The following is a 19,844-nucleotide window of genomic DNA, read 5'->3' as shown; positions in this document are numbered from 1 at the left end:
ATTTTTAGCAGGCCGTATAATTTAGAGTTCCTTGGTGAATATGTTTTAGTATTTATGGAGTTTTTTTTTTCCAAAAACGCATTATTTCAAAATGCTTTATGATCCTTTATTTTCATAGTGCATGCATATTATAATGACACTGGTACAATGGCATATACTATTACACTGACTAGGCCTGCAGTTATCATAAATCATTACAGCAACCACACCTCAAGAACAATCAATAATGTGCCTAAACCTGTCCTACTGTATTTATATTATAGCCAGTTATGACATCATACAGGACATAGATATTGTGATGACAACAGGTAAAGTCTTTGGGGGACATAAGACAATTTCGAGGAAATAATTATTTTGTAATAGACAGACAATATAAATGGAGGTACATGTACTCTCAAATTACATAAATAGTACATCTGGTCATGAAGACAATAACTGACGCCAACGATTGACCTTTGGCATCTTTGACCTTGACAGGCAATTCTCTAACCCACCTACATATGTGCGCCCCATTTTGTGCATACTGGAGTTTAAAAAAAACCTGCTTACATTTTGGCATTTGACCCCAATGATCTTGACCCCAAAAATAGACATTTGGTACGTTTGAGCCCATCTGGGCAATTCCGGAAACCACCTCCATATATATATATATATATATATATATATATATATATATATATATATATGCCAAGATTGGTTACATATTGGAGGGTCAACTTAAACTTTGACCATTAACCTCAATTATCTTTACCCCAAAGACTGACCTTTGGTAAATTTGATAACACATTGCCAATTCCTGAACACTAATACACATTTGAGCCAGGTTTGGTGGGCATCTGAATAAAAATACATTTTGACCTTTCAATTTCAATTAAATTTCAATGTATTTAGTTTATTATAGCGCCATATTACAACAAAGTTGCCTCAAGGTGCTTCACACAAGTAAGGTCTAACCTTACCAACCCCTAATGCAAGAGCACAGGTGACAGTGTTAAGGAACCCCCCCCCACCCCCCGATGATACTGAGGAAGAAACCTCAAGCAGACCAGACTCAGAGGGGTGACCCACTACTTACGTCATTCTAACAGCTGCAAGGTTTTGCAAAGTTTTACAAAATGGAACATACCACAACAAAAGAAAATGCATTTGATGAGAAGTCCAGTCCTCAGGCAGGGGTCATCCAGCAGTGCTCATGCCATTCAGTGAGACTGTTCCAGCGGCAGAGTCCATTCCACGTCCGTTTCAGAAATTATGCAGTCGTCATATTCAGCCCGTGACGTCGTGGCGTCATCTACACCTCAGACAGAGGGAGAGAAAAGAAACTTTGACTCCACTGACGTGGACCCCAATGATTGATACTTTGGAAATTTTATCTCACCTGGGCAATTCTAGAACCCACCTCCGTATATGTGTCAAGGTTAGTACAAAGTGGAGGGAAAATTAAAATTTTGACATTTGACCCCAACTATCTTTACTCTAGAGACTGACCTTTGCTAAAATTAGACAGCTAGGTAATTCCAGAACCCACTGACATATGTGTACCATGTTTGGTGGGTATTGGAGTGAAAAATCCCCCCTGTTTCCTTTTTTTTTTTACTTCGACCCCAATGACCTTGACTCTTTCCAAAACAGCCTTGTAAGGGTAATTCTGGGTTTGACCATTAACCTTATGCTCAGTGCGGAGGGCGGAGCATGAGGGTCAGACAAATAGTTAAATTATACAGTATGTCTCTTCTCCACTTATCACAGTAACGCCTCAGATCTTGCTTTACAATCCGTTTCAAGTCACAGTGTACATTTGTGTGCGTGCACGTGTCTGTCAGTACTGAACACACTGGTGATCATTGCATGAGGATATAGAACATATTTGCTGTTTCCCAGTTAGTCACCGTAACAACTGAGGAGAGCAAATGATTTGACAGCAACATGTGAAAAATTAAACTGTCACTCCACAGAATGTGAGAGATGAGTAACAGCGTGGCGAAAACCACGGATCACAGGTGCAGCGCCATATGTGTGTGTGTACTGTATGTGTGACAGTGAGGTCACACATGTGCATGAAGACAACATAAACGGGGCTCGTGGATTCTGCTTGTGCAATATCACAGCAAAAAATAAAAAATAAAAACACAAAAATCCCCTGCAGCCTGTATGTTTCTCTGTTCTCCTCAAAAAATGTCAGTGAGGTGGAAATATGGGAGGAAATGTTCACAATAATGTGGAGAAAAGCTCAGCAGACTCCACTTTCTTTCAGGTTGCATCTCCTACATAGGACATAACTCACCTGTGTGCACATTCCTCTGCTCCTATACATCATTCTGTGCTCCTCCTTCTTCTTAAAATATCTATTCACCAGACATTTCCAACATCCTTTTCCAAAATCCACCACCATCTCCTCCTCACCCCTGCTCCCTTCACCAACACCCCCACTGAGGTCCGCTCCAGCCACCACTTTTTCATGGTTGGGTACGCTAATCTACCACCTCATCTAACTCACTTCAGAAACCTTTCTGTCTCCTCCATCTCACAGCCCACTTGTGGGGCATATGCACTGATGACATTCACATGGATCACTCTAATTCCTCAAACGCACTCTTCATATAATCCCTCAGGATCCCAACACTCTTTCTCCTCCTGTCCACACCATGGTAGGACAGTTTGAACCTACCTCAAACGCTCCTGATCTTAGTCGGGTAGACCTGTTTTTGACATGGACACAAAGTACCTGTGTGTAGAATAGAATAGAATAAAATATAAAATAGATGTTCATTGTTCACCAAAGTGGAAAATTGTCTTAATTGTTTATATCTTAAATAGAAAACATTGAGTGGTACCTCCTCGGGACAAAGTAATAATAATAATAACTCAGTAATAATATACAGTTTTTTTTTTCATGAATAAAAATTGTTCAACAATCTATGAATAAATGTTTAAAATAAAACCTAAAATGCTAAATGAAATTGTGGCTGAGTGCAACCATTTAACACACGGTCACCTTCACGTGTATATACAAATACATGTTCCTCATGTTTTATACAGTCATGAATTTAACACAAATTATATAAACTACACAGCTATTCAATAACATTATGACACACATATAAATCCATTATTTAAAAATATTAAACATCATTCTGCTGCATGTTTTGTCGTAACTGCCCGTCTCTTGTGGAAACTAGAAAAAAGATGTGGTGCTTGAAAACTCTTGAAAACTCTTCTTGAAAGCTTTTGATCAGAATTTTTTGTTTGTTTATTTTTTACTCTCAGAAGTTGTTTGCTGGCAAAAATGTTATAATTTTTTTCCCTCCCAGTAGCCACTTTCTTCTGTCTCACCAACCTTTTTGTCCTCCACGAGCTCAAGAACCTAAACCCGCAGTATAAGTGACATTTAACGACCAGTTCCACCTGGATCGGCCCTCACAGGTGGAACTCAGTCTGTCCTTATCTCAGGTGGCATGGACATTTGTCTGTGGACCTCGACAGCTTTCTCCTGAACTCTTTGGTGGGACATTGTCGTCGTGGAAAAGAGGCAGGCTTCTTTCAAAAGCTCTCATCGGGGGCGACAGCAGCACAGGCGTGTTAAAATCTGCAGTCAGCTGAGAAAAGGTCAAAGACCAACGCAGATCTAAGGAACCAGTGATGGAGCGGACACTAAGGATGTGGTTTGGGAAGCGGATTAGAAAAACTGCAGAAATGTCGACTGGAAATGAAGTGGGAAGTCTGGAGAGACATGAATAGATGGAAATGTGTCTGTCAGACGGGGAGCAGCTCAGAACCAAACCTTCACCGCACCCCTGCCACTGATGATCGAGAGAATGACGTCTTTTACATGAGACGTGTGTTCTGCACAGCTAGACATGATCAATTTGATTCTTTTGGTCGAGACTTGTGTATGCTGAGCTGCTTCTTCTTTTAACAGATCATCAAATCCATCTCAGCCTGTCCTCTGCATCTTCCTCTGTCACCCCAACCACCTGTATGAACCTTGAACCTCCTCTTTGGCCTGGTGGCTCCTTCCTCAGCATCCTTCTCCCTATATACCTCACATGCCCAAACCATTTTCAATCTCTCCTCTCTGACTTTGTCTCCAAACTGTCCTTGCTGAGCTGTTCTTCTGATGTGCTCACTGCCTGTCAATCCTCGTCACTCCCAGCTTCGCCATCGCCAGCTCCGAACTTTTTGAGCAAAAACCGGAAGATATGAAATGTATTCATCTTCCCTGATGTTAAACAAAGAAAGCACGTGCTTAAATGTCCATATCATTGCTGTAGCATCTGGACTTGGACTTCATTTACATCAATCATTAAGAAATATGAACAGTATGTAGTTTAATGTGTAAATATGTCTGCAGGAGGAGGGTCTCAAAAACTGAGTGGCCGTACAAGAAGACTCGTTGTGGAGCAGATAATGAAAAAAAACTGTGTATTTAGTGATACAAATACCAAATTTGGCATGGTGATTCTCATGATGTTACTTAGCATATCTGGTCAACTGGCCACTTGAAAAGTCAAGATGATGGCCATTTTCCAAAATGGCCACCAAAATTACCTATTGAAAATCACTTTTTGCATAGAAATACTCCAATTTGATCAGCTAAAATGATTCTGCCATCAAGTTCCATTTTATATTATACTGTATTTTATTAAGCATTTATACACTCAACAAAAATATAAACGCAACACTTTTGGTTTTGCTCCCATTTTGTATGAGATGAACTCAAAGATCTAAAACTTTTTCCACATACACAATATCACCATTTCCCTCAAATATTGTTCACAAACCAGCCTAAATCTGTGATAGTGAGCACTTCTCCTTTGCTGAGATAATCCATCCCACCTCACAGGTGTGCCATATCAAGATGCTGATTAGACACCATGATTAGTGCACAGGTGTGCCTTAGACTGCCCACAATAAAAGGCCACTCTGAAAGGTGCAGTTTTGTTTTACTGGGGGGGATACCAGTCAGTATCTGGTGTGACCACCATTTGCCTCATGCAGTGCAACACATCTCCTTCGCATAGAGTTGATCAGGTTGTCAATTGTGGCCTGTGGAATGTTGGTCCACTCCTCTTCAATGGCTGTGCGAAGTTGCTGGATATTGGCAGGAACTGGTACACGCTGTCGTATACGCCGGTCCAGAGCATCCCAAACATGTTCAATGGGTGACATGTCCGATGAGTATGCCAGCCATGCAAGAACTGGGACATTTTCAGCTTCCAAGAATTGTGTACAGATCCTTGCAACATGGGGCCGTGAATTATCCTGCTGCAACATGAGATGATGTTCTTGGATGTATGGCACAACAATGGAATCTCGTCACAGTATCTCTGTGCATTCAAAATGCCATCAATAAAATACACCTGTGTTCTTCATCCATAACAGACGCCTGCCCATACCATAACCCCACCGCCACCATGGGCCACTCGATCCACAACATTGACATCAGAAAACCACTCACCCACACGACGCCACACACGCTGTCTGCCATCTGCCCTGAACAGTGTGAACCGGGATTCATCCGTGAAGAGAACACCTCTCCAACATGCCAAACACCAGCGAATGTGAGCATTTGCCCACTCAAGTCGGTTACGACGATGAACTGGAGTCAGGTCGAGACCCCGATGAGGACGACGAGCATGCAGATGAGCTTCCCTGAGACGGTTTCTGACAGTTTGTGCAGAAATTCTTTGGTTATGCAAACCGATTGTTTCAGCAGCTGTCCGAGTGGCTGGTCTCAGACGATCTTGGAGGTGAACATGCTGGATGTGGAGGTCCTGGGCTGGTGTGGTTACACGTGGTCTGCGGTTGTGAGGCTGGTTGGATGTACTGCCAAATTCTCTGAAACGCCTTTGGAGACGGCTTATGGTAGAGAAATGAACATTCAATACACGAGCAACAGCTCTGGTTGACATTCCTGCTGTCAGCATGCCAATTGCACGCTCCCTCAAATCTTGCGACATCTGTGGCATTGTGCTGTGTGATAAAACTGCACCTTTCAGAGTGGCCTTTTATTGTGGGCAGTCTAAGGCACACCTGTGCACTAATCATGGTGTCTAATCAGCATCTTGATATGGCACACCTGTGAGGTGGGATGGATTATCTCAGCAAAGGAGAAGTGCTCACTATCACAGATTTAGACTGGTTTGTGAACAATATTTGAGGGAAATGGTGATATTGTGTATGTGGAAAAAGTTTTAGATCTTTGAGTTCATCTCATACAAAATGGGAGCAAAACCAAAAGTGTTGCATTTATATTTTTGTTGAGTGTATATTTATTATGTTTTATTTTACTTATGTGCCAAATTAGAATGAGGTCTATTCCATTTAGTATTCATGGTTTCCATCCAGCATGTGTGTTGAAAGTGTTCATCTTCTGAAACTTACTGCATGTAGACCTATTAAAAGGTGCTAAGTTTTGAATATATAGTTTTGCTATTTTGAATATCTGCAGTCAACATTGTCAAATGAATGAATGCTACTAAGACTGCCATATTGTTATTGGAACATGAAAAATTAAAAAAAAAAAATTAGCACACCTGAAAACCCTTAATTTGATCCCAAGATCACACAAATCAAATAAGTAATGACATTTTTGAGAGGGGAAAAAAGGATTTGGAGGTTGATTTGGTAGCCATCTTGAAATTAGATGCCATCTTGGATTTCACTGGTGCTGTAAAATAGATCCACAGTGATGAATAACATACAACCTACCAGGAATGTTACACAAATCAATCAATTAGGAGCATTTCTATACAAAAAGCAGTTTTTGGTATGTCATTTTTTCCTAGATGGCCACCATCTTGAATTTTCAAGCGACCAGTTGACCAGATTTGGTAAGTACTACCATGGGAATCATCATGCCAAATTTAGTGCTTGTATCAGCATTTGTCCAATTTTGCTGTAAAAACCGAAGTTATCTCTTCCATCTGTGAGGAAAGCCACCAAGACACCCTTGTGCTCGCCCTGAAGACATTACAGGCTTCTGTGGCGACGAGTACAACTGGAGAAATTCTGCATAGTGCAAGTTTTGCATTTTCCGTCACCAGTTACAGTTTCATGATGAAGTGGTATAAATGAGGATTTTCTTAAAAAGAAGACTTGAAGGTTCAGCTACAGTATAGGAGATGCAAGCGAAAATCCTTCTCTCCTCCACTTCACTATGAAGCTGAGGGATGATGCCAAAAAATAGAACTTGCACTGGAATTCAAAATAACTCCTTTAAAAATCCACTCATTTTATTTGTGCAAATGTACATTTTATTGTATAAATGTACATATTGAGACAGTCAGAATCAAATCCTGATTTTTAGCTATGTGGTTTGGTTGCCTCTGCTGAAGTTCACGAGCTTCATTTTGCAGGTATTGATAAGGGTTTGTGTACCGGCTCTCAAATTTAAGATGTGAAAATATCACTTCTGATAACAGTCTGGATCTGGTGAAGACACATATATATGGGTCTGTCTGACCTGTATTCACTCACTCTACAGGAAGCCTTTGGATATTGTACGTATTTTGCAGTCTTGGCAGAAGTGTGCACTCTGAGTGTCTTTCTTAGTGCTTTATTCTGTGCTACTCAGAATCAACAGCGTGCACATCAGCAGAGAATGGATTGTGTCAACTTTGAAACCATGCATCGGTATGCATCTAATCAATAGGCTAAGGAACAGCTTTTTCCCCAGAGCTGTGACCTCCATCACCCCATCTCCATCCTTCTCCCACAAAACACACAGACATTCAGTAACGGATATCAATGTGTGCAATAAATAATACAGTCTGCTTACATATCTAAAACTATCCGACCTCACTAAGCATTAAGCACCTTAAAAATTTTATTAAGCACTTTTTTTTATATATTTTAAGAAGGTCTTGCCATCCTGTGCTGTTCATTGTTCTTTAAAGCTGCTGCTGTGTTGTGTGTGTGTGTGTGTGTGTGTGTGTGTGTGTGTGTGTGTGTGTGTGTGTGTGTGTGTGTGTGTGTGTGTGTGTGTGTGTGTGTGTGTGTGTGTGTGTGTGTAATAGCTGTTTGGAAAGTAACACCAGAATTTCATTACAGAAATGCAATGACAATAAACATCTATTCTGTTCTACTGTATTCTATTCTATATACTGTAAATAAAAAAAAACAGCTACAAAAGCATTATTGCATGTATTTCCACTGTATATCCAGCAGAGGAAGACATAACGTAGCATCTTATTGTTTGCAGTGTGCAAGACTCAAAATCTGACAGGGACAAAATATCACTCAGCTGTAATGTTTGTGAACACAGTTGCAAAAAGTACTTATTTTTCATAACGATCAATTCACCAACCTGAAATTCAGATTTTTCATCAGTAAACTCTTGAATGTCAAGGTGTTAAGGATTTTGTTTTGTTGTTTGTTTTTTATAAGTTAAGCGTTGTGCCTTTAAACAGTGTTAAAACACACACATGGAAAATGAATGCATGCAGCAGTATCATGGTTTCTCTTTGCTCCACAGAGGTCGAGGCCATGCTTCCCCTGCAGAACCCCGTCATCCTGATGCTGCTGCAGCTTGCACTGGTTGTTTATGTTTACGGCGTTGGATACTATGGACACAGTCAACAGCGCCAGCCTTACCCACCGATGTCGTACCTCCAACATCTGGGCTTGGGCAAAGAAGGCTTTCCACAGCAACAGTACCCTGGCAAAGACGTGCCCTACCTGCAGTATCCTCACTTCAGGAAGGAGCTGCCTCAGACGCCTTTGCTGAAGGGCAAAGAGCATGCGAATAAAAGGCGCAGCTACAAGGGGGGTCCAGACAAAGGTGAGAAATTCAACATTTAAAAAAAAAAAATCTATTTCCTCTGATGTTCATAGATTAGATTAGATTAGATTAGATTAGATTAGACAGAACCTTGGGAAGACTCCCTCAGGGAAATTGAGGTTTGAGCAGCATTGTATAGCAGCACACAGGTTAAGAAGCACACAGAGTATCAAAAGTGAAAGTAAAAAAAAACAATTTGCAAATATAAATATGAATACACACAAATAAATACCAGAAATGCTCGCTACTGGTTTACTGGCTACTACTATTCCTCTCCTTCCCGTTCTTTGTCTTCCTGTTACTCCTCCTCCCCCTGAGTGAGGAGTTGTTCAGTCTGATGGCCTGAGGGACAAAGGAGTTTTTCAGTCTGATGGTCCTGCACTTGGGAAGGAGCCGTCTGTTACTGAAGAGGCTCCTGGATTTGTTGATGACGGTGTGCAGAGGGTGACTGGCATCTTCCATAATGTCCAGCAATTTGTCCAGTGTTCTCTTCTCTGCCAAAGTTCTGCCATAATTTCATAATTTGTTGTTTGTCTTTATTAATTTACCCACTTCATCTGTGTGTGTGTGTCTCTGTTCTTTTCTTCTTTACCATACAAATAGATATTAGAACTTGAGTTGGTAAAGCTCAAAATTCAGCAAACATCATTTTCAGAACAATTTCTCTTTGTCCTGGTTTGTCACACATGTATTAAAATGTATTTCGGGCATGCTATAATTCTGAAAAATGTTCTAACACAACACAGTGGTGTTTGTTTTTTATGAAAAAAGTGAGAGGTTGTTTAATGTCAAGGTTTATTTCAAAAGGTCCTGCTGGCATCTTCAGTGTCACAGTAAAGGCCGACCAATGTCCTTAAAGTTAAAGTGCTTTTATTGTGAAATATGCTCAGGAAGTGGCAAATTAGCACATACCAAAATAAATTTAGGTTGGTCAGAAATGAGTTGAAATTTCTACATTTGCATCTTTAACCAGAAGACGTATCTAATGATACATTTTCAGCATCTCCTGGAAGAAATGTAGAATATTTTGAAAATCATGGCAAAATATCAATAACATACATATCCTATAGGAAAAAGCCACTTATATTCTTGTGTGAATTACGTGTAAAATGTAAATAAAAACAGAATATAATTTTTTGCAAATCCTCTTCAACCTATATTCAACTGAATACACCACAAAGACAACATATATAATGTTCAAACTGATAAACTTTATTGTTTTTGTGCAAATATTTGCTCATTTTGAAATGGAGCCCTACAACACATTACAACACTACAACCTACAACACTAGACTGGCCTGCTTGCAGTCCAGACCTGTCCCCTATTGAAAATGTGTGGTGCATTATGAAGCACAAAATACGACAACGGACACCTCAAACTGTTGAACAACTGAAGTCATCAAGCAAGAATAGGAAAGAATTCCACCTACAAAGCTTCAACAATTGGTGTCCTCAGCTTCCAAACGCTTATTGAGTGTTGTTAAAAGGAAAGGTGATGTAACACAGTGGTAAACATACCACTGTCCCAGCTTTTTTTTAAACCTGTTGCAGGCATCCATTTCAAAATGAGCAAATATTTGCACAAAAACAATTAAGTTTATCAGTTTGAACATTATATATGTTGTCTTTGTGGTGTATTCAGTTGAATATAGGTTGAAGAGGATTTGCAAAAAATTATATTCTGTTTTTATTTACATTTTACACAATGTCCCAACTTCATTGGAATTAGGGTTGTACTGTAAATCCATTCAAAGCCACACTGTCTTTTTTCCAATGAAAGAAAGTCTACATTAATAATAAAAAAGTCACATAATGTTGTGTGAAATCCTGTTTGAAAAGCACATTTATTGTCCAGGGAGAGAAAAAAATCTTACCAGATTTAATGTCCTGGTGGCACAAGATGCAGTTCGCTTGTCCCGTTTCGTTTATCTTTCGGATGTGTTCATGAAAATGACTTTAAATTCAAGCCAGCGTCAATTCCACAGATCCTTGAGTCGTTGTCAGTCTTTTTCACACCGTCTTTCTCGCCATCTTCCCTCTGTCCGACGCCGCTCCTTGACACAGATATACTGCAAAATTCTTATTTTAAAAACTTGATGGCTTTAAAAGTATGTGATGTCCACATGCTACTTTTAGCTTAAAAAGACCATCTTGCAGCACAAAGCACACAGTGTCGCCGTAGCCAACCAGTCAGATATATTCGTCTAACTCGGGCGAATATTTGTCATTTTGGGTGACTGGGCATGAACATCGGGCCTCTGAAAATGCATACCACACGACAACAGCATGTTATTTGCATTATTATCACTTACTGAGATACACAACACGTGGAATGACATTAAAAATATTTAGTGTCATTTCAAAACGCACGACACCCAGCAAACGTGGACATAAAAAGTTGGCTCACTTTAACTTTTGTTGTGTCGGCTGGCGCGCATTGCTCTCCAAATTCACCAGTGCGTCCTCATCAAGCCGGCTGCTTTTGCTGCTGTTCATTCTCGTACTATCCATGAGAAAATCATCTGGAATATCCATATTGGGACCAACACACACTTCTCGCCTTTTCATCTTTTCCTTTGCGGACATTTGTTGGGCTGCGTGCGTGCTATGATGTCATTTGTTTATGCACAGCGGGTGGGTATGCTGATACTTGTTCGCTATTGCGGGCAGGTATAGCCAAGTAGCATCGATGTAAATTTATGCTACCAGCCTAGCAATGCCTCAGTAAAGTGATAATAATATGTAAATAGTGTGGCCCTATAACTTTTATCTTATTTACATATTTTATGGACTAAATCTGGTAGGGACAAGTTCAATAAACTACAGATGCCTTGGATGTATCTTCAGTTTCACATTTGCTTTGAAATGTGTGACAATACATTCCCCATGTTTCCCTACATAATATGCAGATATAGTGGATGTACACTCAACAAAAATATAAATGCAACACTTTTGGTTTTGCTCCCATTTTGTATGAGATGAACTCAAAGATCTAAAACTTTTTCCACATACACAATATCACCATTTCCCTCAAATATTGTTCACAAACCAGTCTAAATCTGTGATAGTGAGCACTTCTCCTTTGCTGAGATAATCCATCCCACCTCACAGGTGTGCCATACGTAGATGCTGATTAGACCCCATGATTAGTGCACAGGTGTGCCTTAGACTGTCCACAATAAAAGGCCACTCTGAAAGGTGCAGTTTTATCACACAGCACAATGCCACAGATGTTGCAAGATTTGAGGGAGCGTGCAATTGGCATGCTGACAGCAGGAATGTCAACCAGAGCTGTTGCTTGTGTATTGAATGTTCATTTCTCTACCATAAGCCATCTCCAAAGGCGTTTCAGAGAATTTTGCAGTACATCCAACCAGCCTCACAACCGCAGACCACGTGTAACCACACCAGCCCAGGACCTCCACATCCAGCATGTTCACCTCCAAGATCGTCTGAGACCAGCCACTCAGACAGCTGCTGAAACAATCGGTTTGCATAACCAAAGAATTTCTGCACAAACTGTCAGAAACCATCTCAGGGAAGCTCATCTGCATGCTCGTCGTCCTCATCGGGGTCTCGACCTGACTCCAGTTCGTCGTCGTAACCGACTTGAGTGGACAAATGCTCACATTCGCTGGCGTTTGGCACGTTGGAAAGGTGTTCTCTTCACGGATGATGCAAAGGAGATGTGTTGCACTGCATGAGGCAAATGGTGGTCACACCAGATACTGACTGGTATCCCCCCCCCAATAAATCAAAATTGCACCTTTCAGAGTGGCCTTTTATTGTGGGCAGTCTAAGGCACACCTGTGCACTAATCATGGTGTCTAATCAGCATCTTGATATGGCACACCTGTGAGGTGGGATGGATTATCTCAGCAAAGGAGAAGTGCTCACTATCACAGATTTAGACTGGTTTGTGAACAATATTTGAGGGAAATGGTGATATTGTGTATGTGGAAAAAGTTTTAAATCTTTGAGTTCATCTCATACAAAAGGGGAGCAAAACCAAAAGTGTTGCGTTTATATTTTTGTTGAGTATAAGTATTCAAAGCTTTCTGTGATATTAACTTGACAATTACATTTATTTTCATGTGTTTTGCAGTACAAACTTTTTGGATGACAACTGATCTCATTCCTCACAGGTCAAACAATCCCTAGTGCTGCTGAAGGAATTCCTCAAGGGGAGTGTTGCACTGCTGGGCCCCCTGGACCAGAGGGTCCTCCAGGACCTCCAGGCAATGGACAGCCTGGTCCAGAGGGACCTCCCGGACATCCAGGTCCACCAGGAGTACCTGGAGTGGGCAAACCAGGTGTGCCAGGTATGCCAGGTAAACCAGGTGGAAATGGGGAGCCTGGAGCAAAAGGAGAGATAGGTCCAAGGGGGGGAGAAGGACCAGTTGGACAGCCTGGTCCTCAAGGTCCCCCAGGACCACCTGGGCTACAAGGAATAGGTAAACAAGGGGTGCAGGGTCTTCCAGGACAACCGGGACCCAAAGGAGAACCAGGTCTCAAAGGTCTCCCAGGAATTCAAGGATTACCAGGACCTAAAGGAGACAAAGGAATGGGACAACCAGGACAGCTTGGTCCCCCAGGGCCTCCGGGGGATGTAGGACCTGCTGGTCCTCGAGGGTTGCCTGGTTTTGGTAAACCTGGATTAAATGGAGTACAAGGACCACCTGGACCACCAGGAAAACCTGGCCTTCCAGGAGAGAAAGGACCAGCTGGGCCTCCTGGGGAAGAAGGAGAGCCTGGCCCACCAGGTTTACCTAGCCAGGGAAAGCCAGGTCAAGATGGCTTGCCAGGCAAACCAGGTATGCCAGGTGCAAAAGGTGATGCAGGGCCACCTGGTTTGCCAGGAAAACCAGGACTGCCTGGATTTGGTAAACCAGGACATTTAGGACCAAAAGGTGATAAAGGTATACATGGTCCTCCTGGAGCCAAAGGACATAAGGGAGATAGAGGCCATGATGGAGTACCTGGTATGTTGGGGAGTACTGGACCTCAAGGTCCCCCTGGCCCTGCAGGATCTATAGGACCACAAGGGAGCATAGGTGCTCCTGGTCCAAAAGGAGACAGTGGTGAAGGAGGGCCTAAAGGGCTTGATGGAGTGAAAGGAGATTCTGGTGTTCAGGGGATTCCTGGTGTGGATGGTCTTCCTGGGGAACGTGGGGAGCCAGGGCCAAGAGGACCACCAGGCCCAAGCGGTGCCAAAGGAGATGATGGGCATAAAGGTTTACCTGGTGCCCCTGGACCGACAGGACTTCCAGGACCTAAGGGACAAATTGGATTACCCGGTGAAATGGGTCCTCAAGGCCCCAAAGGAAGTCCTGGAATGGATGGTGCAGTTGGTCCAACTGGGCGTCATGGTCTTCCTGGCCCAAAAGGAGATACTGGGACACCTGGTCCACCAGGTGTTGATGGAGAGGGGATGCAAGGTCTTCCTGGTCCAATAGGGCCACCAGGAAAAGATGGATTATTGGGACCCCCTGGACAACCAGGTCAGCCTGGTCCTCCTGGACTACCAGGCCCACCTGGAACACCTGGTCTGTCACCTGACATGGCTGGAGTACTCTCTGAGATGGGCCCTGGACTAGATGGTATCAAGGCTGGTAGTTATAAAAAAGGCACATATGGAGGAAAAGATGCAGTGGTAATGGGTGCCAGTGGACCGGAAATACCAGCATTCACAGCTGTAGCAACAACTTCCTTTACGCCAGTCGGCACTCCAGTAGTCTTTGACAAGCTCTTGTACAATGGTCGGCAAAACTACAACCCCCAGACGGGCATTTTCACCTGTGACATCCCTGGGATTTATTATTTCGCCTACCATATTCAGTGCAAAGGAGCAAATGTGTGGGTGACTTTGATGAGGAACAATGACCCTGTAATGTACACATATGATGAGTACAAAGTAGGTTTTGTAGATCAAGCATCAGGGAGTGCAGTACTACCTCTACAGCCTGGGGACACTGTGCATGTTCAGTTGCCCTCAGACCAGGCTGCAGGACTTTATGGTGGCAAGTACATGCACTCTTCATTTTCCGGGTTCTTACTGTATCCAATGTAAACCCCCAAACTGCAGCTTGTGCAACAAGTGTGAAGCATGGTTATAAAATACCTTAGAAGGACAAATATGACAAGGAAGATGGCCTGTAAACACACCTGAGTGAGGACTGATGTGCCAGCAGTAGTACATGTTCAACATTGGTCCCTGTTTTGACCATTTACAGTATAGTGCACGGTCAAAAGCATATGGTCTAAATGCATTTGGGCCGTGTCCAGCACAGATGCATTGGTTTAAATTGTGCCCCAAACACACTCATGATTAATTAGACTAAATATAACCCCTTTATGCCAGAAACCTTACTTTGTCATATAATCTGACCACATAGTAATGTCTGCATTCTATAGATCCCTGAAGAGTTTATTTTCTAATGAAAAATCTGTTTTGTTGTTTGATATATAGGCCTTTTTATAGTGTTATTTTACAACAAACGTAAACATACTTTCAGCAACTTTGATGAATAATGAATGGTTTTGTTGTGTATGACACTTCTTTCGATCAATTTCAGGGTTAATGTGTCTCAAATTGTTGTGTACTTCACTGTTAGGTCTGACTGCAGCTATTTGAAGAAGTTAAATATTGTTGTCGTTGGCTCATTTAATATATAGTCCTTAAATCGTCTATGCAGTAGGCTCTCATTCACAGTTGGTGTCTGATTATCTCTGGATTCTGTAGAGTGAAGCAGATGAGTGTACGACTCTCCCAGATGGGATGCCATTCCATCACAGGTTACTTACCCAGAAAAGTCGGTATCCACAGACAGGGACAGATAAATAGATATGGGTAGCCCAAACCCTATCCAATGAGCCACCTCCTCTGCTCCTCACAGCAGTCGATTTTAAATAAATGATTATTGTTATGGAATGGCTAAAGACTAGAAATGTTTTTCTCTTTTTTAACCGGCTTTATATTAATATTTTAACACCAAAAGAAAATGATGATACTTTTGTAAAAGGAAACTGTAAAAACGCTGGGTGACAGTAATAAGGTTGCAATTGTTTTTCCAACTTGGCAAATAAGTGTAGCTTGACTTTTTTTAAGAAATGTTAAAATTGCCCATGTTCATATGAGCATTGTGTGTATGTCTACGTTTGTAAGCATACAATGCAAAAACTGAATAATCAAAATTAAATACTGACAGGGTTTTATTTTTACTGACTGAAAACTTCTCTGCAAAAAGTAAAAATGTGTTTTGTTTTTAATTCTGGCAAGTAATGTACGAGGTCTGTTAGAAAAGTATCCGACCTTTTTATTTTTTTCAAAAACCATATGGATTTGAATCACGTGCGATTGCATCAGACAAGCTTGAACCTTCATGCGCATGCGTGAGTTTTTTCACGCCTGTCGGTTGCATCATTCGCCTGTGAGCAGGCTTTGTGTGAGCACTGGTCCACCCCTCGTCGTTTTTTATTGCGAATAAATGTCTGAACGATTTGGAGCTTTGCTGCATCAATTTTTTTCCAGAAACTGTGAGAGACCTCCAGGTGGACACCGTTCGGAAAATTAAGATGGCTTCAGGGACGATTTTATGGGGATTACACAGATTAAGGAGTGATCCAGACGGTTTAAAGACCGCCCACAACTGCTGAGAGCGCGCCGTGCTCCGAGCGCCAATCGACAGGCTGACACCCCGCTGAAACAACCAGATCATTTCCAACGTGAAGGCTTTGTTGATCCGGGACGTCGTCTGACTTTCACAAAAAGGCAGAAGGCATAGATATCAGCACTTTTTCAGCACATTCCAATGTTACAGGAGTTTTTTTCATGGAAAGAAAAGCGGAGGGACGCGCCACGGAGCCGTTCATTACGCGGTACAAAACCACCTCCGTGTTGGTCTCACAGGACGGCTTAAAGGTGGATTTCAGACGGCTGTCGGTTGCTTTTCAGTTATGTGATTATCCGAGAAATTGAGCATGAGCTGGACATGCCCCAACATGTCCTGTGAGGCTTCATCACGGCGTTGCTTTGCGCCATGCGGCTCCACCGCGACACACGAAATTCTGCTCCTCTTTCCATGACAAAAACTCCTGTAACAGTGGAATGTGCCGTTCATTTCTAAACTGGACGCTGTCTTGATCTGGTATGTCGTCTGACTAGCACAGGAATTGTGAAAAGACGTGGACATCAGCACTTTTTCGGCACATTGAGACAGACGTGCGGAGGAGTTCGCATGGCGCCGTATGGTGCAAAGCAACGCCGTGATGAAGCCTCACAGGACATGTTGGGGCATGTCCAGCTCATGCTCAATTTCTCGGATAATCACACGACTGAAAAGCAACCGACAGCCGTCTGAAATCCACCTTTAAGCCGTCCTGTGAGACCAACATGGAGGTGGTTTTGTGCCGCGTAATGAACGGTTACGTGGCGCGTCCCTCCGCTTTTCTTTCCATGAAAAAAACTCCTGTAACAGTGGAATGTGCTGAAAAAGTGCTGATATCTATGCCTTCTGCCTTTTTGTGAAAGTCAGATGACGTCCCGGATCAACAAAGCCTTCACGTTGGAAATGATCTGGTTGTTTCAGCGGGGTGTCAGCCTGTCGATGGGCGCTCGGAGCGCGGCACACTCTCAGCAGCTGTGGGCGGTCTTTAAACCGGCTGGATCACTCCTTAATCTGTGTAATCCCCATAAAATCGTCCCTGAAAGCCATATTAATTTTCCGAACGGTGTCCACCTGGAGGTCTCTCACAGTTTCTGGAAAAAAAATTGAGGCAGCAAAGCTCCAAATTGTTCAGACATTTATTCGCAATAAAAAAAACGACGAGAGGGGTGGACCAGTGCTCACACAAAGCCTGCTCACAGGCGAATGACGCAAGCGACAGGTGTGAAAAAACTCACGCATGCGCACGAAGGTTCAAGCTTGGCTGATGCAATCACACGTGATTCAAATCCATATGGTTTTTGAAAAAAATAAAAAGGTCGGATACTTTTCTAACAGATACAACCGGCTGTATATGGCTGTATATGTTCATGCATCTAGTACTACAATAGCCATATATTTGTGAAAACAGGGTTCAAATTAACTTTTTCTTGGACATATGCCACTTTTTATATCACAGTCATCACAGTATAATGTTAACTGTTAAAAAAAAAACATAGGTGCTGTAGAATTTCATTAAAACCATTTAAACCTCATGTATTTGAGTTGTTAAATAATGGTGAACCAGATCTATGATCATGCACAGTTGTCAGTAATAAAGAACATTTTTAAAGCAGTGCTGCAATTAATCAAGTTTGAAAGGAGAGCAAAAATAGACCATTTGAACAAATGTAACAACTCTACAGTTGTCTGTTCATAAAAAAAATTGAAACGCTTGCTGCCATGTTTAAAATTCAACAAAATTTTTATCCTGTAAGTGTTTTGCCATTCATGATTTCTTGTCCCTATTTTGTTATGCTTTTCTAGCAGTAAAGTTATACATAAAATACTGTTATTTTGAAAATTGTGCATTGCTGTTTTGAAATACTTTATTTAGCATCATGTTTATCCACTACCACTAGTAATCTGTACTGACGTAATCTCCAAAGCATCTTTTCTCAACCAAGTCTTTGACTGAATGTTAAAAGTTACCAAATTTCACAAGATCTAATAACAAATGCAAATCCCATAAGATATTTTCAATGTTTGTGAGCGACATACCATAAAAGGACATCATACATTATATAAGTTATCTTTTTGATCCCAGTTGTAAAAGTCTTCACTGAAACCAAAGAACTTTACTTAGTTGTTATTTTTTCATATTTGTAATTGCTGTTTGTGTTGATTTTTCTAAATAAAAATGTTTAATTAAAAACAGTTGCAGGAGTCTTTTCTTGTTCACAGTGGTGATGGACAGGTTGACAGATGAGATCAGACAGGAGTCTCCAACAACTATGATATTTGCAGATGACATTGTGATCAGTAGTGAGAGGAAAGAGCCGGTTGAGTCTAACCTGGAGAGGTGGAGATATGCTCTGGAGGGCAAGGGAATGAAAGTCAGTAGGAGCAAGACTGAGTACATGTGTGTGAATGTGTGTGGTTACAAGGAGTAGAAGTGGTGAAAATAGACTAGTTGGAGACAATTGTGCAAAGTAATATAGTGTGTGATAGAGAGGTGAAGAAGAGAGTGCAAGCAGGGTGGAGTGGGTAGAGAAAGGTGGCAGGAGTGATTTGTGAACGAAGAATATCAGCAAGAGTGAAGGGGAAAGTTTACAAGACAGTAGTGAGACCAGCTATGTTGTACGGCTTAGAGACGGTGGCACTAACAAAAAGACAGGAGGCAGAGCTGAAGATGTGATTTAGAGTGATGAGGACGGGCAGGATTAGGAATGAACATATTAGAGGGACAACACAGGTAGGACAGTTTGGAGATAAAGGCAGAGAGGCAAGATTGAGATGGTTTGGACATGTGCAGAGGAGGGACCCAGGGTATATAGGGAGAAATATGCTGAGGATGATGGAGCCACCAGGCAGGAGGAGAAGAGGGAGACCAAAGAGGAGGTTTATGGATCTGCTGGGGGAGGACATGCTGGTGGGTGGTGTGACAGAGGAAGATACAGAGGACAGGGTGAGATGGCAACGACTGATCTGCTATGGCGACCCCTAACAGCAGCAACCAAAAGAAGAAGAATATATAAAGATAAATGGATATGTATGACAAAATACACACAATAAATGTGTTGTTAATCATCATACATAAATGCCTAAAGTTACAAGTGTACCATGTTGTATTCCTGATATTTTTCTATTAAACATTCTCGTCCTGCAACATTTGCCTGGTCATTCATCACTGCTTATGCTCTGAAGTAAATAGTTGTCATGCATGCAAAACTTTTACAATGAATTACAAACTACAGAAATATGACAACATTATGGGAAAGAACATTGGGAACCAAATATGTAACCAACAAGGTTACTAGAATGTAGTAGGGGAACCTTGTGGGAACCAACACATAATAAACAAGGTTGGGGGAACATCAGGAGCACATCTAGGGAACCAAATATGTAATCAACAAGGT

The 19,844-nt window shown here is 41.8% G+C and overlaps 1 protein-coding gene across 1 annotated transcript; it reads left to right on the top strand.

Moving 5' to 3' along the window:
- The first annotated feature begins 3,506 nt into the window (after positions 1–3,506).
- col8a1a (collagen, type VIII, alpha 1a) lies at positions 3,507–15,157 on the top strand. Its single transcript, XM_034187136.1, has 3 exons — positions 3,507–3,636; positions 8,477–8,782; positions 12,928–15,157. The coding sequence occupies exons 2-3, from the start codon at positions 8,488–8,490 to the stop codon at positions 14,850–14,852; spliced, it is 2,220 nt and encodes a 739-aa protein (XP_034043027.1). The 5' UTR covers positions 3,507–3,636; positions 8,477–8,487; the 3' UTR covers positions 14,853–15,157.
- Positions 15,158–19,844: the final 4,687 nt, after the last annotated feature.

This window comes from Thalassophryne amazonica, chromosome 14 (assembly GCF_902500255.1).
Source record: "Thalassophryne amazonica chromosome 14, fThaAma1.1, whole genome shotgun sequence".
Classification (NCBI taxonomy): Eukaryota; Metazoa; Chordata; class Actinopteri; order Batrachoidiformes; family Batrachoididae; genus Thalassophryne; species Thalassophryne amazonica.
The sequence above is the reverse complement of the archived record's forward strand: the minus strand, read 5'-3'. Positions and strand labels throughout refer to the sequence as shown.

Bases quoted from the DNA above. Each gene is read 5' to 3' on its own strand.
- col8a1a (XM_034187136.1), top strand. From the start codon at position 8,488: ATGCTTCCCCTGCAGAACCCCGTCATCCTGATGCTGCTGCAGCTTGCA. The intron at 8,783-12,927 runs GTGAGAAATTCA...CATTCCTCACAG, and splicing joins CAAGGGGGGTCCAGACAAAG to GTCAAACAATCCCTAGTGCT.